A 25,189-nucleotide genomic window follows, 5' to 3' on the forward strand; every position below is an offset into this window, starting at 1 on the left:
AACGTGCTCCTGATAGGGAAACTGCAGTGGATGGAGGGCTGATTTGACCATGGGTCGGAGGTGAGCTAGGACCAGTCTCTCTAGGGTCTTCATGATATGTGAAGTACGGGCCACTGAGTGGTTGACCTTTCTAGGCTACTGGGACCACACATGTTTTCCATACAGTTGCCAGTGACCCCTTTCCAGGCTGAGATTCCGATTGCAAATGCACTGTAGAACTTCATACAGCTACTCTGCACACTCTTTCAGGACATTGGGGTTCACGCTATTTCTGTCCCAGTGCTTTGCCATGTCTGAGTTTCCCCAGAGCCCTTCTCGCCTGCTCAGTATTGAAAGTGAGCCTAAGATGACTAGGGAGTTGGTGGAAGGTGAGGGCTGGGAGGTGAAGCTTGAGACGATAGCAGTTGGTATGTGGAAGGTAGGTGCAGAGCAAGGAGGGGATGTAGCCTGTGTTGTTCATCCACATATTGAACTGGAAGAGGAAGGAGGGAAGGCATTGGTGCTGGGGTAGTATTGGGTGCCTTGGCACCTGGACTGGTGTGCTACAACTACTGAAAAAATTCACTGAACAATTACACACGTACAGGTGATTACATAAAATTATGTCAACATAGGAAAGTTAAACTACAGTAAAAATACATGAAAAATAAGAATTCTACATTCAAAACCAACTCAGTTCACTTACCGTACAATTGGAGGCAGTCCAAAAGACATTAACGCAGGCTAAACTGGGATGGGAGAATTGTCTAATCAAGTGATGTTACACTAATTAGGAAAATATTCTTGGAGTTCCTGCTCAGAGTGTAGTGAATCTTTGGAATTCTCAATCTCAGCTATTTGTGGGTAGCTAAAAATATAACAGCTCTTGTTTTATTGTGACCTTGTTTTTGATCTATGCAAATTCAAGATACATGTGTGATCAGTAGGATTGGACTCAACCGACGAATAAACTACGAACAGCTACATCAGAATTGGGTTTAGTCTGACCACATATGTCGTGAAATTTGTTAACTTTGTGGCAGCATTACAATGAAATGCGTGGTAAATATAGGGGGAAAAACTGAATTATAGTAGGTAAATATATTTATATTAAATAGTTAAATGAAATAAGTAGTCCAAAAACAGATATAACAATAGTGAAATAGTGTTCATGAGTTCAGTGTCCATTTAGAAATCGAATGGCAGAGGGGAAGAGGAGGCAAAGGTTTCTGAATCACTGAGTGTGTGCCTTCAGGCTTCTGTACCACCTTCCTGGCGATAACAATGAGAAGGTGGAATGTCCTGGATAGTGGGGGTCCTTAATGGTGGATGCCACCTTCCTGAGGCACCGCTCCTTGATGCTTTGAATACCACGGAGGCATGTACCCATGATGCAGCTGCCTAATTTTACAACGACCTGCAACTTCGATCTTGTGCTGTTGCCCCCCCACCTCCCCCCAATACCAGACAGTGATGCAGCCAGTCAGAATGCCCTCCACAGTCTGGAAAACATCTGAAGATGTTTTGAGTGTTTTGGGTGACAAGCCAAATCTCCTCAGACTACTAATGAAATATAGCCGCTGTCTTGTCTTTATAGTTGAATCAATATGTTTCATTTTCATTTTTAAAATCTTTTTCATTAGGTATTATTAAAGATCAACAAAAGATACATTAATGTAATCAAGTCAATATGTACAATGAAGAAGTAAATTAGCAAATAACTGATTAACAAAGCTAAGCAATATATCAATAATAATGAGAAAAAATAAAGTGTTAAGAATTTTTTTTGAAGGGGAAAAAAAGAACCCCTACTAACTTTTTTAAAAAAAACCCGGAGGGAAGAAACCCCATTGGGAGCGCAACCCCGGAGCTCTACGTCATACAAGCTTCCATAAAAGAAAAACATCAATCCACTAACTCAAATCCACTTAAACAAAAATCGGAAGGAAACCATATTAATTAATTCAAATTAGATGGTAGTAGCGGGCAAATGAACCCCACCTTTTCTCGAAATCAAATCGAGGATCAAAAGTTTGACTTCTGATTTTCTCCAAACTAAGACAGCATCACCTGAGAGAACCGTTGTATCAAACTAGGAGCAGAAGCATCTTTCCATTTCAACAAAATAGCCCTTCTGGCCAATAATGTAACAAATGCAATTACATGTTGGTCTGATAGAGAAATACCATGAATATATTGAGGGATTATACCAAACAAAACTGTCAATTTATTAGGTTGTAAATTAATTTTTAAAACTTTAGAAATTGTAGACAAAATAAATTTCCAAAAATGTTTCAATACAGAACACGACCAAAACATGTGTGTCAATGTAGCTGTCTTGGTTTTACATCTATCACACTGACTAGCAACATTAGGAAACATTTTAGACAGTCTCTCCTTTGTCAAATAGTAACGATGTACAATTTTAAATTGAATTCAAGAGTGACTGGCACTAATCAATATGTTGCAACCAGATTAGACCCTCAGAGATATTGACATCCAGTAACTTGAAATTGCTCATTCTCTCCACTTCTGATTTCCCCTTATGAGGATTAGTTTGTGTTCTCTCATTTTGTGCTTTCTGAAGTCCACAATCAACTCTATAGAGCATAGAACAGTACAGCACAGTACAGGCCCTTTGGCCCACAATGTTGTGCCGACTGTTAAACCCTGCCTCCCATATAACCCCCCCAACTTAAATTCCTCCATATACCTGTCTAGTAGTCTCTTAAATTTCACTAGTGTATCAGCCTCCACCACTGACTCAGGCAGTGCATTCTACGTACCAACCACTCTCCGAGTAAAAAAACTTTCCTCTAATATCCCCCTTGAACTTCCCACCTCTTACCTTAAAGCCATGTCCTCTTGTATTGAGCAATGGTGCCCTGGGGAAGAGGCACTGGCTGCCCACTCTATCTATTCCTCTTAATATCTTGTATACCTCTGTCATATCTCCTCTCATCCTCCACCTCTCCAGAGAGTAAAGCCCTAGCTCCCTTAATCTCTGATCATAATGCATACTCTTTAAACCAGGCAGCATCCTGGTAAATCTCCTCTGTACCCTTTCCAATGCTTCCACATCCTTGTGAGGCGACCAGAAATGGACACAGTACTCCAAGTGTGGCCTAACCAAAGTTTTATAGAGCTGCATCATTACCCCGCGACTCTTAAGCTCTATCCCTCGACTTATGACAGCTAACACCCCATAAGCTTTCTTAACTACCCTATCTACCTGTGAGGCAACTTTCAGGGATCTGTGGACATGTACCCCCAGATCCCTCTGCTCCTCCACACTTCCAAGTATCCTGCCACGAGGAAATCTGCAGATGCTGGAAATTCAAGCAACACACACAAAAAGTACTGGTGAACGCAGCAGGCCAGGCAGCATCTCTAGGAAGAGGTACAGTGGACGTTTCGGGCCGAGACCCTTCGTCAGGACTAACTGAAAGAAGAGATAGTGAGAGATTTGAAAGGGGGAGGGGGAGGTCCGAAATGATAGGAGAAGACAGGAGGGGGAGGGATGGAGCTTAGAGCTGGAAAGTTGATTGTCAAAAGGGATACGAGGCTGGAGAAGGGGGAGGATCATGGGACAGGAGGCCTAGAGAGAAAGAAGGGGGGGGGACCCAGAGGATGGGCAAGGAGTTAAAGTGAGAGGGACTGAGGGAGAAAAAAGGGAAAGAAAAAAAATATAATAATAATAAATAAGGGATGGGGTACGAAGGGGAGGTGAGTCATTAACGGAAGTTAGAGAAGTCAATGTTCATGCTATCAGATTGGAGGCTACCCAAACGGAATATAAGGTGTTGTTCCTCCAACCTGAGTGTGGCTTCATCTTGACAGTAGAGGAGGCTGTGGATAGACATATCAGAATGGGAATGGGACGTGGAATTAAAATGTGTGGCCACTGGGAGATCCTGCTTTCTCTGGCGAAAAGAGCATAGGTGTTCAGCAAAATGTCTCCCAGCCTGTGTTGGGTCTCAGCAATATATAGAAGGCCGCATTGGGAGCACCAGACGCAGTATATCACCCCAGCCGACTCTCAGGTGAAGTGTCGCCTTACCTGGAAGGACTGAATGGTGGTGAGGGAGGATGTGTAAGGGCATGTGTAGCACTTGTTCTGCCTACAAGGATAAGTGCCGGGAGGGAGATCGGTGGAAAGGGATGGGGGGGACGAATGGACAAGGGAGTTGCGTAGGGAGCAATCCCTGTGGAAAGCAGAACGGGGGGGGGGGAGGGAAAGATGTGCTTAGTGGTGGGATCCCGTTGGAGGTGGCAGAAGTTACGGAGAATTATATGTTGGACCCGGAGGCTGGTGGGGTGGTAGGTAAGGACAAGGGGAACCCTATTCCTAGTGGGGTGGCAGGAGGATGGAGTGAGAGCAGATGTGTGTGAAATGGGAGAGATGTGTTTGAATGCAGAGTTGATGGTGGAGGAAGGGAAGCCCCTTTCTTTAAAAAAGGAGGACATCTCCTTCATCCTGGAATGAAAAGCCTCATCCTGAGAGCAGATGTGGCGGAAACAGAGGAATTGCGAGAAGGGGATGGCATTTTTGCAAGAGACAGAGTGGGAAGAGGAATAGTCCAGGTAGCTGTGAGAGTCCGTAGGCTTATAGTAGACATCAGTAGATAAGCTGTCTCCAGAAATAGAGACAGAAAGATCAAGAAAGGGGAGGGAGGTGTCAGAAATGGGCCAGGTAAACTTGAGGGCAGGGTGAAAGTTGGAGGCAAAGCTAATGAAGTCAACGAGCTCAGCATGCGTGCAGGAAGCAGCACCAATGCAGTCATCAGTGTAGCAAAGGAAAAGTGGGGAACAGATACCAGTATAGGCTTGGAACATGGATTGTTCCACAAAGCCAACAAAAAGGCAGGCATAGCAGGGACCCATACGGGTGCCCATGGCTACACCTTTAGTTTGGAGGAAGTGGGAGGAGCCAAAGAAGAAATTATTAAGAGTAAGTACTAATTCCGCTAGGCGGAGGAGAGTGGTGGTAGAGGGGAACTGGTTAGGTCTGGAATCCAAAAGGAAGCGAGAGCTTTGAGACCTTCCTGGTGGGGGATGGAGGTATATAGGGACTGGACATCCCCTTTGTACCCCATCCCTTATTTATTTTTTTTTCTTTACCCCTTTTTTCCCTCTCTTTTTGTCTCCCTCTGTTCCTCTCACTATAACTCCTTGGCCATCCTCTGGTTTTTTCCCCCTCCCTCTCCCTTTCTTTCTCCCTCAGCCTCCTGTCCTATGATCCTCTCTCTTCTCCAGCCTTATATCCCTTTTGCCAATTAACTTTCCAGCTCTTGGCTCCATCCCTCCCCCTCCTGTCTTCTCCTATCATTTTGGACCTCCCCCTCCCCCTCTCACTTTCAAATCTCTTACTATCTCTTCTTTCAGTTAGTCCTGACGAAGGGTCTCTGCCCGAAATGTCAACTGCATCTCTTCCTATAGATGCTGCCTGGCCTTCTGCATTCACTAGCATTTTTTGTGTGTGTTGCAAGTATCCTGCCATTTACTCTGTACTCTGCTTTGGAGTTTGTCCTTCCAAAGTGTACCACCTCACACTTCTCTGGGTTGAACTCCATCTGCCATTTCTCAGCCCACTTCTGCATCCTATCAATGTCTGTCTGCAATCTTCAACAATCCTCTGCACTATCCACAATACCACCAACCTTTGTGTCATCTGCAAACTTGCCAACCCACCCTTTTACCCCCTCATCCAGGCTGTTAATAAAAATAACAAGTAGAGGTCCCAGAATCGATCCCTGTGGGATACCGCTAGTCACAACCCTCCAATCCGTAGGTACTCCCTCCACCAAGACCCTCTGCTTTTTGCAAGCAAGCCAATTCTGGATCCACCTGGTCAAACTTCCCTGGATCCCATGCCTTCTGACTTTCTGAATAAGCCTACCATGTGGAACCTTGTCAAATGCCTTACTAAAATCCATGTAGATCATTTCCACTGCACTACCCTCATCTATGTGCCTGGTCACCTCGAAGAACTCTATCAGGCTTGTTAGACACGATCTGCCCTTCACAAAGCCCTGCTGACTGTCCCTGATCAGGCCATGATTCTCTAAATGCCCATAGATCCTAACTCTAAGAATCTTTTCCAACAGCTTTCCCTCCACAGACGTAAGGCTCACTGGTTTATAATTACCTGGACTATCCCTACTACCTTTTTTGAACAAGGGGACAATATTCACCTCCCTCCAATCTTCCGGTACCATTCCCGTGGACAACGAGGACATAAAGATCCTAGCCAGAGGCTCAGCAATGTCTTCCCTCGCCTCGTGGAGCAGCCTGGGGAATATTCTGTCGGGCCCCGGGGACTTATCCATCCTAATGTATTTTAACAACTCCAACACCTCTTCTGCCTTAATATCAACATGCTCCAGAACACCAACCTCACTCATATTGTCCTCACCATCATCAAGTTCCCTCTCATTGGTGAATACCGAAGAGAAGTATTCATTGAGGACCTCACTCACTTACACAGCCTCCAGGCACATCTTCCCACCTTTATCTCTAATTGGTCCTATCTTCACTCCTGTCATCCTTTTGTGCTTCACATAATTGAAGAATGCCTTGAGGTTTTCCTTTACCTTACTCGCCAAGGCCTTCTCATGCCCCCTTCTTGCTGTCCTCAGCCCCTTCTTAAGCTCCTTTCTTGCTACCCTATATTTCTCAATAGACCCATCTGATCCTTGCTTCCTAAACCTCATGTATGCTGCCTTCTTCCACCTGACTAGATTCTCCACCTCACTTGTCACCCATGGTTCCTTCACCCTACCATTCTTTATCTTCCTCACCGGGACAAATTTATCCCTAACATCCTGCAAGAGATCCCTAAACATCGACCACATGTCCATAGTACATTTCCCTGCAAAAACATCTTTCCAATTCACACTTGCAAGTTCTAGTCTTACAGCCTCATAATTTGCCCTTCCCCAATTTAAAAATTTTCCTGTCCTCTCTGATTCTATCCTTTTCCATGATAATGTTAAAGGCCAGGGAGCGGTGGTCACTGTCCCCCAGATGCTCACCCACTGAAAGATCTGTGGCCTGACCCGGTTCATTACCTAATCCTAGATCTAGTATGGCATTCCCCCTGGTTGGCCTGTCAACATACTGTGACAGGAATCCGTCCTGGACACACTTAACAAACTCTGTCCCATCTAAACCCTTGGAACTAATCAGGTGCCAATCAGTGTTAGGGAGGTTAAAGTCACCCATGATAGCAATCCTGTTATTTTTGCACCTTTCCAAAATCTGCCTCCCAATCTGCTCCTCGGTATGTCTGTGCTACCAGGGGGCCGATAGAACACTCCCAATTGAGTAACTGCTCCCTTCCTGTTCCTGACTTCTATCCATACTGACTTAAAAGAGTATCCTGCTACATTACACACCCTTTTTGTAGCTGCAATAGTATCCCTGACCAGTAATGCTACCCTCCTCCCCTCCCGCCCCCATCCCTTCTAAAGCACTGAAATCCAGGAATATTGAGAATCCATTCCTGCCCTGGTGCCAGCCAAGTCTCTGTAATGGCCACTACATCATAATTCCATGTATGTATCCAAGCTCTCAGTTCATCACCTTTGTTCCTGATGCTTCTTGCATTAAAGTACACGTACTTCAGCCCTTCTACCTTACTACCTTTACACCCTTTATTCTGTTTCTTTCCTCAAAGCCTCTTTATATGTTAGATCTGGCTTTACTTCATGCACTGTACTTGCAGTTCTCGTATGATCTTTATCTTCCTCCACCTCAGTATCTGCTCTAACACTCTGGTTCCCCTCCCCCAAAAATCTAGTTTAAACCCCCAGGAGCAGCACTAGCAAATCTACCCGCAAGGATGTTAGTCCCCCTCCAGTTCAGGTGCAAACCATCCCGTTGGAACACTTTGGCCTTGCTAACGTTGAGTGCAAGGTTGTTGCTTTGACACCACTCAACTTCCTGATATATTTCACTCCTTTATGCCCTCTCATCGTCATGAGATTCTGCCAACAATGGTTGTATCATCAGCAAATTTATAGGTGACATTTGAGCTATGCCTAACTCCACAGTCGTAGGTGTAAAGAGAGTAGAATAGTGGGCTAAGCACCCATGCCTGTGGTGCGCCAGTATTGATTGTCAATGAGGTGGAGATGTTGTTTCCAATCCAGGCACTTTGTGGTCATGAAAATACACCCAAAAAAGGTTCTATTTAAGATGCATGGTTGGCCTTTTATCTTGGCTGTGGGTTTATGGGGGTGGGAATTTGCTAACTCTTTGGATGTTAATTTGTTCACATCAATTTCCCTTTTGTGGACTAGTTCCAAGTAATTTATAGAAGTCCAAGAAAAAGGCAAAAGAAAAAGATAAATCTTTTGATATTGAAAAGTGTAAGTTGAAATCATGTACTGCAACAGGTTTCTGCATGAATTAGCAATACTTCACTCACTTTACAAAGCACAAAATGAAGTTTTTGTTTCTGTTATGTCACAAAATCATTAGCTTTGAGAGATCCCTTGCAGATCCAGTAGGAAGATCTGCTGGATTGTGTTTACATTGTTGTTGCAAATTGTGTTGTTGTGCTGAACATTGTTGTCATGCTGTGTTGGTGCTGGAATGTGTGGCGGTACTTGTGGACTGACCCCCGACATATTCATAGGTGTGTTGGTTGTTAACGCAAATAACACATTTCACTGTATGCTTTGATTATCGTGTGATGAATCTGAATTTGAATCATTACCCTTTACCAGATGGTTGTCCATATACAGCAAAATTGTATGTGTTTGTTAGTCCAGGGTACTACAGGTTATTTCAGTATTGCACATCACTTTTAAATATGTTACTTCAATTATAATTTGACCTGTTTTTTTTTCAGATGGGTGGGGAAGAACGAGATGGGGACCAAATTTAGAAGAATTTCGATTTCGGTTTCACCCTGCTGAAACAAAAGGAGAAGGTCCAAGAAGGTTGAAAAACCTTTATTTTTTATACTTGATTCAACTGAGAGCTTTGTCGAAAGTAGCTTTGTACTTTGAGCGTTCAATTGTGGACTTGTACACTGGAAATTCAACGGAAGATGCAATTACCAAAAAACAGCTACTGGAGGTCCTCAATGAAACCAAGTAAGAAAAATGCTTAAACTTTGATATATTGTGCATGATTTTGCTTAAAGTTCTTGAATCTAGAACAGTCATTGATCAGTTTTCAGTAACCACTTTAATTTGGTTGAAATTTTAATGTTTGAGTCTGTGTGTATAGAAGATGGGTTATATACAATGCATACTTGGCTGTTTCCATTGGTCTTTTTTAGATTTCGTACAATCCCCCGAATGTAGATGTGCAGAAAGACCTCTGGTTTTTCTTTGGTTGTTTTTGATTTAATTAAAATTATAGAATCATAGAGTACAGAAGCAGTCCCCTTTGGACCAGCTCATCCATGCCAAACATGTCAGACACACACACTCACTCCAGGTCTGGGAGCATCTGAAGAAAGGAACAAAGAGTCCGTTTTTTGGCCAAGACACACACAAAATGTTGGACGAACTCAGCAGGCCAGGCAGCATTTACGCAAAGGGCTGAAACCTGTCCAAATATTTTTTAAACATTGTGGTTGTAAATGCCTGTACCTCCACATCAGACAACTTATTCCTAACATTTATGTTGTCCCACCATGTCATTCTTTTCTTTTTCAATCTTTTTATTAATATCAAAATATAGAAACAAAACATAGCAATAATACAAATAGTAGGAGATATATTGTTACACTTAAAAAAAGTAATTGTAAAATCAAATAGTATAAGTTAACAAAGCTCCCAATCATGTAGAACTGACAACGGATAATACAAATCAAAAAAAAAACTGGAAAAAAAAATCATGAAAAAGAAAAAAAACAAAACCAAAAAAAAACCCCATCCCCAAAGAAAAACAAAATTAATCAACTAAAAAAAACTTGGGCAAAACTAACAGCTTAAAAATGGAAAAGAAGAAAACCTTAGTGTCGACGACTCCATTCCCCTCCAACAACAGTACAGAGAGATAAAACAAGTTTGGAAATGATCAAATTACATCAAATGAAAATGCTGAATGAATGGCCTCCAAGTTTTTTCAAACTTAATGGAAGGGTCATAAATTGCACTTCTAATTTTCTCCAAATTCAAACATGTCATTCATGTTATCCCACCATGTATGTTGAAAAATGATACCCCTGGGCTACCAATTTTTGTGTTGTCTGATGAAAACTTACAATGTTCTCATCCAAGGTATTTATATTGCAAACAACAAAGATCCCAGCATCATTCCCTGCAGTCCTCCATCTTTTTTATGGACTTCTAACCTGGACTCATCTACCACTGTCCTTTGCCTCATATCACCAAACCAATTTTGGATCCAGTTTCCCAACATACCTTTAACCTTCTGGACCAGCCTATCATTTAGAACCTTGTCAAAATCCATTCTGACCTTCAATGTAAACCACATCCACCATGCTTTCCTCATCAATTTTCTTGCTTACCTCTGCCTGTGCTTTGTATTTCTATGAAATAACTTGTTTGATAAAATGACCGACAAGTTTTCTTCGACCTCTTTAATTTTGAATTCAATTGCTGCTTGTTTTTTAATTTATCGTGTCTTTTGATACTTGTGATGCCTTGTTGCAGTGAGTACAGTAATTTTTAAATCGTTTATATTTTGACATTTAGAAGTTTTACTTATCACTATTGCCTCTTTCTTTCAACTTAAGAAATGTAATTATTTCTTTTATTTCATTATAAAATCTGGAATCTAAGTGGTACTATATTACATTGTGTAGGTATTTGCTGGCACAAAGCAATTTTTTTTTTTTGTTTTTTGCTCTGAATTCCTTAACTTGAGGGAGTATTTCAAATTCTTTGGTTTCGATTTGCTGTAACAACTGTAATTCCTTTTCTTATAGATCATTTCCAATGCATTTTGATGAGAAGTCAATGTTTGCAGGTGATAAGAAAGAAGCGAAGACATTAAAGGTATATGATTGGAGTATTCTTTTGTAAGAACATCAATAAGATTCTAGAGATTTTTCATTATGATTCAAAATTTTTAAATGTATGAATCAGATTATTTAAATTGGTCAAATAATAATCCACTAAATCCATGGCACTGCATGGTGAAAACTAATGCCTAACTGTATTGTACATGATGTGATGCATAATGAAGTTTGAAGTTAAATATAGGAAGATAAGACAGGGCTCTGAAATGGTACACAACTGAAAAATGATATGGTACCCTAGAAGGTTCCTCCAATTTGTAATATCTTGAGTTTTGGATTACCTGCTCATTTAGTTTAAATTTGCAAAATTAAATTCATTGGTAGATTATAATTGGTTTTTGTTTTCATTTTGTACAGGAGGAATTCAGGCTCCATTTTAAGAATATTTCACGGATAATGGACTGTGTTGGGTGTGACAAGTGCAGATTATGGGGTAAACTGCAGGTTTGTTTAACAGCACATTCCCAAATAATAGAAAAAATGCACATGCAAATTTAATTCTGTACATTGGCATAAATTGCTGAAGGCCTTGAGTCATTGAGATGGGAAATGGAGTGTATGAATGTTTTTTGCACGAGTTAGTAATGGCATTGTACATGTGAGTGCAGCCTGTACTCACAAGGGGTTTGTGTTCCTAGAAAACAGTCTATATCACAATTTTAATAACAGAGCTGTGTCACTTGTGTATATGCCTTGATTGCCTACGAGCAACTTGTGATTGAGCCCTCTAGGGGATCAGCTATACTAGATTGGGGTTGTGTACTGAACCAGAATTGATTAGAGCACTTAAGGTTTCCTGAACTCGTAGGGGAAAGTGATCATAATATGATAGAATTCGCCCTACATTTGGGAAGGTGAAGCTGAGATCAGATGTATCAATATTACACTAGAGTAAAGGGAATTACAGAGGCACGAGAGAGGAACTGGCCAAAATTGATTGGAAAAGAACATTGGCAAGGATGATGGCAGAGCAGCAATGGCTGGAATTTCTGGAAGCAATTTGGATAGTGCAGGATGGAGGCAGAAGGAAGGAAATTATAGCCCGGTAGTCTGATCTCAGTGGTTGGGAAGATGCAGGAGTCGATTATTAAGGATGTGGTTTTGGGTACTTGGAGGCTGTTGGTAAAATAGGCCGTAGTCAGCATGGTTTCCTTGAGGGTAAATCTTGCCTGACAAATCTTTTGGAATTATTTGAAGAGATAACAAGCAGGATAGACAAAGGAGAACTGGTGGATTTTGTATCTCTGGACTTTCAGAAGGCCTTTGACAAGGTATCACGCGTGAAGCTGCTGAACAGGTTACAAGCCCATGATAGTACAGGAAAGATACTAGCATGGATAAAACAGTGGCTGATTAGCAGGAGGCAAAGAGTTGGAATAAAGGAAGCCTTTTCTGGTTGGCTGCTGGTGAACAGTGTTCCATAGAGGTCTCTGTTCAGACTGCTTCATTTTATGTTGTATATCAATGAGTGTTTGGTCTTGCCCTTTGGTAGAAGTTACAGGTTTTCCCCGCCATCCGAAGGTAGAGCGTTCCTATGAAACGGTTCGTAAGCCAGAATGTCGTAAAGTGAAGAAGCAAATACCATTTATTGATATGGGAAAAAATTGTGAGTGTTCGCAGACCCAAAAAATAACCTACCAAATCATGCCAAATAACATATAAAACCTAAAATAACAGTAACATATAGTAAAAGCAGGAATGATATGATAAGTACACAGCCTATATAAAGTAGACATTGCCGCACTGTCCACCGTAGCGAAAATCTCATGCAAGTGCTCTCGGCAGAAACACTCTCTCCAGTAATCTTTAAGCTATGAAGCTGCCAAATCATACCAAATAACACACAAAAATACACAGCCTGTATAAAGTAGAAATAATGTATGTACAGTGTAGTATCACTTACCGGAATCGGGAGGACAGCGCCGAGCACACTGATGATGGTGTGTTAGGCTGAGTTGTCGGAGGTTGGGGTGGTGCAGTGGTCCCCAACCTCCACGCCACGGACGGATACTGATCTGCGAAGCATGCAGTGGTGCAGCGGTAGCCAGGACGCACCCAGCATATCTTTAAGGAAAAAGCTGAAATAAACAACCTAATTAATTAGGTGCTGCCTGGCACGTAAATGTCGGCCCAGATCAGAGGCGACGCAATCGGCAATCGCCTCTGATCTGGGCTGACATTTACATGCAAGGCGGCATCTAATTAATTAGTTTTGTTTATTTCGGCTTTTTTCTTAAAGATGTGCTGGGTGCGTCCTGGCTACCGCTGCATGCTTCGCGGCAATGTATCGGTCCACGGCCTGGAGGTTGGGACCACCGGGGTGGTGGGACACTGAGGTGTCATCTCATCGTTGTCTGTTTCCATGTGGCAGGCAGGTCGTCATCTTCTCTGTCTGCCTGCCTCGATGTCGAAGGTGGAGGTTCGATGTCTGCTGTGGAAGGCTTGAAAAATGACAGTATGCTTGACTGCTTAGCCTCATGCATTTTTCTATCATACTTTGTAAGCACTCAAACCATCCTGCAAATATGCCCTAAACCTACGTACCCTTTCAAAATTAAAGTTGTACTTTTCTGCAATCATTGCAACGAAAATCTCACACAGTTGCTTCACGTTCAGTTCCTGGACAACTTCACTTTCAGTCCATTCACCACTGCATTTGGTTTTGATTGTTATCCTTTCCTCTTCCAATTGCATCAGTTCTTCATCTGTCAGATCTTGGTCATGGGATGCCAAAACCTCTTCAACATCATCTTTGTCAACTTCCACAAGCCAAACTCACTTTGTCCTTACTTCGTTCACCACGATCGAAACGCTTAATTATGTCTAGTTTTACGCTAAGTGTAACACCCTTACGAGCTTTTTTAGGCTTTTCCGATACCTTAGAACTCATCTTGCTAACAGATGCTCAAAATAAATTGACATAAAGCACAGATGCTCATAGGCACGTGTTTAAGCAATGCCAGCTAGAATGCAGTTCCGGGGGACGAGCTTGGCTGCTCGGGGCGCGCACTGCCTTTTTTCGTAACAGTGAAAACACCTTCTGTTAGCGAAAACAGGTAACTAATGTAGATCTTTCGTAACAGCGAGATGTTGTAAGGTGAACGTTCGAAAAGCGAGGGACACCTGTATAGGGTAGATTATTTTCAAAATGGAGAGTAAATTCAAAAACATGAGGTGCAAAAGGATGTGGGAGTCCTTGTGCAGAATTCCCAAAATGTTCATTTGCACGTTGAGTCTGTTGTGAGAAAGGCAAATGCAATGTTATCATTCCTTTCAAGACGACTCTAATATATAAGCAAGGATGTGATTTTGAGGCTTTATAAAGCACTATTGAGGCCTTGCATGGAGTATCATGAGCAGTTTTGGGCCCCTTATCTAAGAAAGGATGTGTTGACATTGGAGACCTTTAAAAGGAGGTTCATGAAAATTATTCTGGAACTGAAAGGCTTGTCATATGAAGAGCGTTTGATGGCTCTGAGCCTCTATTCACTGGAATTCAGAAGATTGAGGGGTGACCTCATTGAAATCCATTGAATTTTGAAAGGCCTTGATGGAGTGGGATGTGGAGGGAATGTTACCTATGGTGGGGAGTCTTAAGACCAGAGGACTTAGACTCAGAATAAAGGGGCTTTTTAGATAGAGCTGAGTAGGAACTTTAGCCAGAAAGTGGCGAATCTGTGGAATTCGTTGCCACAGACAGGTATGTATACGGGTGACCCCACTCTTCGAACATTTGCTTTACGAAACCTCGCTGTTAGGTAAGACCTACATTAGTTACCCGTTTTTGCTAACAGAAGGTGTTTTCACTGTTACGAGAAAAGGCAGCACATTCCCCGAGCAGCCAAGCTCCTCCCCCAGAACTGCATTCTAGCCGGCATTGCTTAAACACGTGCCTGTGAGCATCCATTTGCAAGATGAGTTCTAAGGTATCGGAAAAGCCTAAAAGAGCTCGTAAAGGTGTTACACAGCGTAAAACTACACATAATTAAGCGTTTCAATCGTGGTAAACGAAGTAAGGACAAAGTGAGTTTGGCTTGTGGAAGTTGATGAAGATGATGTTGAAGAGGTTTTGGCATCCCATGACCAAGAACTGATAGATGAAGTGCTGATGCAATTGAAAGAGGAAAGGATAACAATCGAAACCGAATGCAGTAGCGAATGGACCGCAAGTGAAGTTGTCCAGGAAATGAACATGAAGCAACTGCGTGAGATTTTCGCTGCAATGATTGCAGAAAAGTACAACTTTAATTTTGAAAGGGTACGTAGGTTTGGGGAATATTTGCAAGATGGTTTGAGTGCTTACAAAGAACTGTATGATAGAAAAATGCGCAAGGCTAAGCAGTCAAGCATACTGTCGTTTTTAAAGCCTTCCACAGCAGACGACAAATCTCGACCTTCGACATCAAAGCAGGCAGAAGATGACCTGCCTGCCCTGATGGAAATAGACGACGATGAGATGACACCCCAGTGGTCCCCAACCTCCAATACATTGCTGCGAAGAATGCAGCAGTGCAGCGGTAGCCGGGACGCACCCAGCACATCTTAAGAAAAAAGCCGAAATAAACAAGCAAATTAATTAGGTGTCGGGCGGCACGTAAATGTCGGCCCAGATCAGAGGCGATGCAATTGGCAATCGCCTCTGATCTGGGCCGATGTTTACGTGCCGAGTGGCACCTAATTAATTAGCTTGTTTATTTCAGCTTTTCTCGTAAAGATTTGCTGGGTGCGTCCTGGCCACCGCTGCACCACTGCATGCTTCGTGGATTAGTATCGGTCGGCAGCCCAGAGGTTGGGGACCACTGCACCACCCCAGCCTCCGACGACTCAGCCTAACACACCATCATCAGTGTGCTCGGTGCTGTCTTCTGGATTCGAGTAAGTGATACTACACTGTACATACATTATTTGTACATACATTATTTCTACTTTATACAGGCTGTGTATTTTTGTGTTATTCGGTATGATTTGGCAGCTTCATAGCTTAAAGGTTACCGGAGAGTGTGTTTCTGCCGAGAGCGCTTGCGTGAGAGTTTCGCTACGGTGGACAGTGCGGCAAAGATTGTAGAAAAGTATTTCTACTTTATATAGGCTGTGTATTTATCATATCATTTCTGCTTTTACTATATGTTACTGTTAATTTAGGTTTTGTGTGTTATTTGGCATGATTTGGTAGGTTATTTTTGGGTCTGTGAACGCTCACAAGTTTTTCCCATATAAATAAATGGTAATTGCTTCTTCACTTTACGATATTCTGGCTTATGATCCGTTTCATAGGAATGCTCTACCTTCGGATGGTGGGGGAAACCTGTATGTCATTGTGCATATTTAAGGCAGAGGTTGATGGATTCTTGACTAGTCAAGACATGAAGGGATATAGGAAGAAAGCAGGAGATTGAGGTTGAGAGGGAAATGGATCGGCCATGATGAAATGGCAGAGCAGACTCAATGGGCCAAATGGCCTGATTCTTCTCCTATGGTTTATGGTATCAGAATTGTTTATTGTCATCACTGTATGAGTGTAAACGAGAATAAAATGATAGTTACTCTGGGTGCGATAGAGCATTAAAAAACACAAGCATATAAGAAACATAAATATAATATAAAGGTAATCCTGTACAAAAGAATAACTTGTATAGAGACTGCATGTACAATACATAGTGACTCTATCAAGAAACAAAAAGTTAATTTTGATTTATTTGCATTTTATTTTCCCCACATGAATTCCATGAGAGTGAATTTTATTCTGTGTCTCAAGTTTTTGAGTAGTAATTTCTGAATGCTGTATCGGTGAATTTCCAGAACACCTGTATAGGCAAATCTAGATAGAGCACAAAGTTTGATAAATACATGGAAAATTTTGATTTGCTCCCTAATGTTGTTTGAATAACTTATCTGAGTTTGATAAACATATCACATGGTGAAAATTTCGTTCAGTTTCTGTAAAATATTAACAAAGGGAACTTGATACTGCTTGCCAACTGCTTTATTTTTACCTCAACTATTACTTCTGCCACATTCTTTAAATAAAAAGTGACGCTGAAACATAGCTGCAAATATTTTCAAATTTCTTCAGTGAAGGTTTATGGAGTCGCCATCAAAGTCACATTATGTTGTATATACATGGAGGTTTATAGTATGTTTCTGTGATGATGTACTCAGTAGCTGTTTTATTAGTTGCAGAAATGGAATCTGGTGTGGTCTTCTGCTGAAGCCGACCCTGCCCAAGGTTCAAAGTGTTCTGAGTTAATTAACTTGAATATATTCCACACTACCCCCTCAACACCAGCACCATTCTGATACAGCCTCTTAACTTGTCCTCATTGTTACAAGCCAGTTTCTTAAACTATTCCTCGGACCTGTCCCCTGTCTCCTTAATTGAGTTCACTTTGATGTAGAACTTACTAAGATGTCTTTTGGAAATTCAAGCTAGTGGAATGTTTTTGTGTGATTGGAAGCCTGTTAAAAGTGGTGTACCACTTGCAGTTTGTTAGAAATGTTAACAACTTGATATGAATGAACCAAGTACAATTAATTTCACAGATGACAGGATAATTGGTAGTTGATTTAAAGTGAGGAGAGTAAATGTAAGAGGCAATATGAATGAATTGGTGAGATGGACTGGGCAATGGCAGATGGATATTAATATTGATTAGAATGATGTGGTGCTGTTGGGAGAACTAATAAGATTGGGAGTACACAATAAATGGGAAGGCCCTAGGGATTGTTGAAAAATAGGAAGACTGGCAAACAAGTCCAGAGATTCATAAAGGTGGCAGAAGTTAAATAGGTGGTTAACAGTTTGCCTTCGTCTGCCAGGCCACAGAATATAGGAACAAGCTTTTTTTAAGCCAATATAAAATGTTGATTAGGCAATAGCAAGATGACTTTGTGTGGTTCTGGTGGCCACACTGTAGGAAGTATGTGATTGAACAATTGAAGATGTAGAGGAAATTCACTAGAACATTGCTTGGGATGGAACATTTCCGTTATGAGAGGAGTCTTGATATCTGGGGTTGTTTCCCTTGCATCAGAGGGGTTAAGGGTAGATCTGATGTATATCAGACTGCGGGCTGGTGGTGGGTAGGAAGAAACTTTGCCACATAGTAGAGGTGGCTAAAAGTAGAGGGTGTAGGTTCAAGAAGAGCTGGGGGGTTTAGAGGAAGAAGGTGGTTGGAAATCAAAGGCACGTCTTCATGGATTTTCATAATGTAAAGTTCAAAGTAAATTATTATCAAAGTACATGTATCACAATATACAATGCTGAGATTCATTTTCCTTTGGGTATACTCAGTAATAGTAACTATAACAGGATCAATTAAAGATCAACCAGAATGCAGAAGACAACAAACTGCAAATGTAAATATAAATAAATCACAAAAAATAACGTGAACATGAGATGATAAGACAAAAGAGTCTTTATAGTGAGGCCATTGGTTGTGGGAACATCTCAGTGATGGGGCAAGTGAGTGCAGTTATCCCCTTTTATTCAAGAACCTGGTGGTGCGAATTGTAAGGCTCTTGAGCCTTCTGATGGCAGCAGTGGGAAGAGAGAGAAGGTGATGGACCAGGCACTGTAAACAGTATTAATGTAGATGAATGGTGACCAAGAACATGTCAGGCTGAAGGACCTGTTTCTCTGCTGCATTGACTATAAATCATCCTGCTTTTCTCTCCAGACTCAGGGCTTGGGTACTGCACTGAAGATTTTATTTTCCGAGCGGGAAATTAAGAACCTCCCTGAGCGCAGTCCCTCAGCCGGTTTTCAGCTAACCCGACAGGAGGTTGTTGCTCTGCTGAATGCATTTAGCAGGTAAGGGCTCGTTCCAGAATGTGCTCAAATTTCGTTAACTAATTTACCAGAGGAAGAGAGGGTATACAGTTATATCAGATTCAAATGCAGTTGCTCCCTCTGCTGACGAAATGAATTATGACGGCATCTTCATGGAACCTGCGCCTCCTGTCATCTGTCATCCCTGCAGTCTGAAAGGGCCCTTGCACTGGGTGGGGGGAGTGCTGGATTTCATTGATACCCATCTATTTATTCACACGTATCAAATATCTGAATTGGTTGTGACACCTTACACTTGATTAGCCTGCTCACATTGTCAAGCACATTCATGAATAAACGCAACTTGGAAATAAGAAACTACTCCAATTTTTCAAGAGTAGAATGAGAAGAGAGAAATTGAAATGGACAGGATTGGGAGGTATTGATTCATCCAGTCAACTCTGCTTGTTGAACTATTGAATAGCTGCTTTGTTGAGTCCTGCTGAAATCCATAGGCCTGAAATTTGTGCTGTTATTCAATTATCTCATGCATAACTTACAAGAATTATTTGTGAAACTGAAATTCCACATGAGTAATATTGTTGTTCTGTTTAAGACATTTAAATCTGTTCTGCAAAACCTAATCTAATCTCCTGTCTTTAGTCTGGAGTTCAAAACTCAGTGTAGGCTGTAGACATCTACAATGAGTTCATATTGAAGGGAATCCTGAGACGCATTTTCTCATGGATACCATTCAGTCATACTTCCTTTCTCTTAAGCACCAGCAGGAAGATGGGGTGAACGCATGTGTCTGGGAAAGGGAGGAGATATGGGTAATGGCAGCATCAATGCAGGGTGGGAAGTGGTATATTCAAAATAACCATGGGAATTGGTAGGTTTATAAAAGATATTGGTAGGCAGTTTGTCTCCAGGGATGGAGCCTCATCTGCAAGGACTGTTTGGGGCCATGAATGGAGGCGAGGGAGGAGGAAAATGGGCAGGTGTAGCATTTTGGTAGCTTGCAGGGGTATATGCCAGGAGGGAGATTAGTAGGGAACAGTGAATAGACAAGGGAATCATGGAGGAAGCAATCCTTGTGGAAAGTGGAGAGTGGGGGGGGGGGGAGAGTAAAGAGTGTAGATGTGTTTGGTGGTAGGATCCTGTTGAAAATGGTGGAAATTGTGGAGAATGAGGTGTTAAATGCAGAGGCTCATGGGGTGGTAAGGAAAAGCCAACCAGAAAAGGCCCTCTTTGCCTCCTGCCAGTCAGTTAATCTTCTATACATGCTGGTATTTTAACTGTAATACTATGGGCTCTTGTTAAGCAGCCTCATATGCAGCATCTTGTCAAAGGCCTTCTGAAAATACAAGTGCACAACAGCCACTGACTCTCCTTTGTCTATCCTGCTAATTATTTCCTGAAAGAATTCCAATAGATTTGTCAGGCAATATTTCCCCTTAAGGAAACCCTCATGACTTTAGCATACTTTCTCATGCATCTCCAAATACCCTGAAACTTCATCCTTAATAATAGACTCAACCATCTTCCAAACCACCTGTCTAATTGGCCTATAATTTCCTTTCTTCTGACTCCCTTCCTCCTTAAAGAGTGGAGTGACATTTGCAATTTGGAAATAAGGGCTTTGATCGAAATGTAATGGACTAACTTCGGAAGACGAGCTTGATGAGGCCTTTATGCACAGCAGCTCACATTCTGTGCAATCTAGCAAAGAGTGAAAATAGCTATGAAAGGAAGGATAATGCTGGGAATGAGATGAGACAACTGAAAATTCACAGACAACTGAAAGTTCTTTTCGTATAAAAGGGCCAAAATATATATGAGAAATATGAGCTAGAGTAAGCGGCCTCCTGTGCCTTTTCTGCCCCCTAGTAAAATTATGGCTGATCTAGTCTTGGCCTGTATTTGTATTTGTGTTGGTCTGATTTCTGTTATTCTTGATTTCTCTACAGCTCGTCTTGACCATGAATTAGTATTTGCTACATTGACCAACAGGTTGACTTGATGCTGATCTGCATATTAGATAATTACTGAAGGTATTCTACTTAGTAGGGTCGCTGCTGGAAAACTATTGGGAAGTTATGTTGCAGCTGCATAAAACTTTGGTTAGGCTGCATTTGGAGTGTTGTGTGAAGTTCTCCTCAATGCATTACAAAAAGTTGTAGAGACTTTGGAGAGTATGTTGAAGAGGCTTCCCAGAACAGAGCCTGGATTAGATGATATTAGATGTACAGAAATTAGACAAACTTGTTTCCTCTGGAACACTGAAGACTGTGACTGGCCCAATAGAAATAAATAAAAGAATGCGAGGCATTAAAAGGGTAAATAGAAACTTCTATCCCTGGAGTGAAAATGTCAAATACTTGTGGATAAAAGGGATAAGGTTTAAAGGAGATTTACGAAGCAAGCTTTGTATTTTTACACAGTTTGAGATGCCTGGAATGCACTGCCATTGAAGCAGGTATGACTGCAGTGTTTGAGGGGTATTCAGCCAGGCAAATGAACAGGTAGGGAATGGAAGGATTATAGGCCATGTGCAGGCAGATGGGATTGGATTGGTGTCATGGTCAGCACAGGCAGTTTTGTGCTGAACTGTTCTATGTAATAATAGAACTCTAGCATATGATTAAGGATGACAGCCCAAAGCAATATCTGATAAAAATCCCGAAGAAGGGACTCAGCCCAAAATGTTGACTATCTGTTCATTTCCAAGAATGCTGTCTAACCTGCTGAGATCCTCCAGCATCTTAAGACCATAAGATATAGGAGCAGAAATAGGCCATTTGGGCCATCGAGTCTGCTCCGCCATTCAATCATGGGCTGATCCAATTTTTCCATTCATCCCCACTCCCCACCTTCTCCCCATATCCTTTGATGCCCAAGCTAATCAAGAACCTATCTATCTCAGCCTTAAATGCACCCAATGACTTGTCCTCCACAGCCACTCGTGGCAACAAATTTCACAGATTTACTACCCTCTGACTAATGTAATTTCTCCGCATCTCTGTTCTCAATGGATGTCCTTCAATCCTGAAGTCGTGTCCTCTTGTCCGAGAATCCCCTACCATGGGAAATAACTTTGCCATATCTAATTTGTTCAGGCCTTTTAACATTTGCAATGTTTTATGAGATTCCCCCTCATTCTCTTGAACAAGGAATACAACCTCAGATCTGCCAGATGTTTCTCATATGGTAACCCTTCCATTCCTGGAATCATTCTCGTGAGTTTTCTCTGAACCCTCTCCAATGTCAGAATATCCTTTCTAGAATAAGGAGCCCAAAACTGCACACAATACTCTTAAGTGTGGTCTCATGAGTGCCTTATAGAGCCTCAACATCACATCCCTGCTCTTCTATTCCGTACCTCTAGAAATGAATGCCAACATTACATTTGCTTTCTTCACCACTGACTCAACCTGGAGGTTAACCTTTAAGGTATCCTGCACAAGGACTCCCAAGCCCTTTTGCATCTCTGCATTTTGAATTCTCTCCCCATCTAAATAATAGTCTGCCTGTTTATTTCTTCCACCAAAATACATGACCATACACTTTCCAACATTACATTTCATTTCCCACTTCTTTGCCCATTCTTCTCAACTATCTAAGTCTCTCTGCAGGCTCTCTGTTTCCTCAACACTACCCACTCCTCCACCTATCTATGTATCATCAGCAAATTTAGCCACAAATCCATTAATCTCATCGTCCAAATCATTGACGTACATTGTAAAAAGCAGTGATCCCAACACCGACCCCTGTGGAACTCCACTGGTAACCAGCAGCCAGACAGAATAGGATCCCTTTATTCCCACTGTTTTCTGCTGATCTGCCAATGCTCCACCCGTGCTAGTAACTCCACTGTAATTCCATGGGATCTTATCTTGCTAAGCAGATTCATGTGTGGCGCCTTGTCAAAGGCCTTCTGAAAATCAAAGTACACCACGTCTACTGCATCTCCTTTGTTTACTCTGCTTGTAATTTCCTCAAAAAATTGCAGTAGATTACTCAGGCAGGATTTTCCTTTCAGCAAACCATGCTGGCTTTGGCCCATCTTGTCATGTGCCTCCAGGTACTCCGTAATTTCATCCTTAACAATCAATTCCAAAACTTTTCAACCACTACTGATAGGCTAGCAAGTCCATAGTTCCCTTTCTGCTGCCTCCCACCCTTCTTAATTAGCTGAGTAACATTTGCAATTTTCCAGTCATCCGGTACAATGCCAGAATCTATCTTGAAAGATCATTGTTAATGCCTCTGCAGTCTCTCCAGCTACTTTCTTCAGAACCCAAGGGTGCATTCCATCAGGTCCAGGAGATTTATCCACCCTCAAACTTGGCCTTTTTCCTTGGAGCAACGGATGATGAGAGGTGACCTGATAGAGGTGCATAAGATGATGAGAGGCATTGATCGTGTGGATAGTCAGAGGCTTTTTCCCAGGGCTGAAACAGCTATCACGAGAGGGCACAGTTTTAAGGTGTTTGGAAGTAGGTACAGTGGATATGTCAGGGGTAAGGTTTATACGCAGAGAGTGGGGAGTGCGTGGATTGGGCTGCCGGCGATGTTGTGGCAGATACGATAGGGTCTTTTAAGAGATTCCTGGATAACTGCATGGAGCTTAGAAAAATAGAGGGCTATGGGTAACCCTAGGTAATTTCTAAAGTACATGTTTGGCACAGCATTGTGGGCCAAAGGGCTTGTATTGTGCTATAGTTTTTTCTATATTTCTAGACCATTAAGCTTCCTGAGCATCTTCTCAGTCGTAATTTTCACTGCACTTACGTCACTCCCCTGACACTCCTGAATGTCCAGTTTACTGCTAATGTCTTCCACTGTGAAGACTGATGTAAAATATGCATTCAGTTCCTCTGCCATCTCTGCGTCTCTCTCTACAATATCACCAATGTCATTTTCTATTGGTCCTATATCTACCCTCAACTCTCTTTTACCCTTTATATACTTAAGAAAGCTTTCAGTATCTTCTTTGATATTAAGTCATCAGCTTCCTTTTATAATTCATCTTTTCCTTCCGAATGACCTTCTCAGTTTCGTACTGCAAGTTTTTAAAAGCTTCCCATTCCTCTATCTTTCCACTAGCTTTTGCTTCCTTGTATGTGCTCTGTTTTGCTTATACTTTGGCTCTGACTTCACTTGTCAACCACTGTCCTTCGTCCATTCAAAAATTTCTTCTTATATGGAATATATCTGTCTTGTGCTTTCCTCAAACTCCAGCCATTGTTGCTCTGCTATCCTTCCTGCAAATGTCCCTTTCCAGTCAACTTTGGCCATTTCCCCTCTCATGCCATTGTAATTTCCTTTATTCCACTGAAATACCGACACATTGGGATTTAGTTTCTTCTTCTCAAATTTCAAAGTGAACTCGATCATATTGTGATCACTGTATCCAAAGGGTTCTTTAACCTTAAGCTCTTTTATCACCTCCAGATCTTTGCACAACACCCAATCCAGATAGCTGATCCCCTAGTGGGCTCAACAACAAGCTGTTCTGAAAAGCCATCTCTTAGAGATTCTACAAATCCTCTCTCTTGAGGTCCAGTACTGGCCTGGTTTTCCCAATCCACTTTCATGTTAAAATCTCCAACGATTATGACATTGCCCTTCTGACACACCTTTTCTATCTCCTGCTGTAATTTGTAATTCACATCCCGGCTTCTGTTTAGAGGCCTATATACAACTGCCATTAGGGTCCTTTTTCCCTTGCCATTTCTTAACTCAACCCATAGAGACTCTACACCTTCTGAACCTATGTCATTCCTTTCTAATGATTTAATATTATTTCTTATACACAGGACCACACCACCCCCTCTGTCTACTAACCTATCTTTCTGATATACCATATATTCTTGGACATTCAGCTCCCAATGGCAGCCATTCTTTACCCATGTTTCAGAGATGGCCACAACGTCATACTTGCCAATCTGTAGCTGAATTTTAATATTGTCCATTTTATTTCTTATGCTGCATGCATTCAAATATAACATTTTCAGTCCAGTATTTGTTGCTTTTTGTTTTAACTGCACCACACCTCTGTTGCCCTGTAACTCATCCCACTGGCTGTGATTATGCCTCAATTTCCTGCCTGTCCTTTCTATCATCTCTGTTGCACGCTATCATTGATTTATTTCTGTTTTCCCCTTCCTCAGCCCTATCACTGTGGTTCCCATCTTCCTGCCAAATTAGTTTAAACCCTTCCTGAACAGCTCTATTAAACCTGCCTGCTAGAATATTGGACCCCTTTGGGTTCGAGTGTAACCCATCCTTTTTGTACAGGTCGTACCTCCCCCAGAAGAGGCCACAATGATCCAGGAACCCGAAGTCCTGCCTCCTACACCAATCTCTCAGCCATGCTTTAATATGCCTGATCATGCTGTTCTTGTGCTGGTTAGCACGTGGCACAGGCAGCA

At 41.9% G+C, this 25,189-nt stretch overlaps 1 protein-coding gene across 2 annotated transcripts in view; it reads left to right on the plus strand.

Annotated features, from left to right (window-relative positions):
* Positions 1 to 25,189, plus strand: part of ero1b (endoplasmic reticulum oxidoreductase 1 beta) — an 85,894-nt gene that overhangs the window by 53,202 nt on the left and 7,503 nt on the right. For both annotated transcript variants that reach the window (XM_063039442.1, XM_063039447.1), the window contains exons 12-15: positions 8,837 to 9,083; positions 10,892 to 10,961; positions 11,342 to 11,428; positions 18,661 to 18,794. In XM_063039442.1, coding sequence (XP_062895512.1) covers positions 8,837 to 9,083; positions 10,892 to 10,961; positions 11,342 to 11,428; positions 18,661 to 18,794 — 538 coding nt within the window. The remainder of the gene's footprint in view (positions 1 to 8,836; positions 9,084 to 10,891; positions 10,962 to 11,341; positions 11,429 to 18,660; positions 18,795 to 25,189) is intronic.

Source organism: Mobula hypostoma, chromosome 2 (assembly GCF_963921235.1).
Source record: "Mobula hypostoma chromosome 2, sMobHyp1.1, whole genome shotgun sequence".
Classification (NCBI taxonomy): domain Eukaryota; kingdom Metazoa; phylum Chordata; class Chondrichthyes; order Myliobatiformes; family Myliobatidae; genus Mobula; species Mobula hypostoma.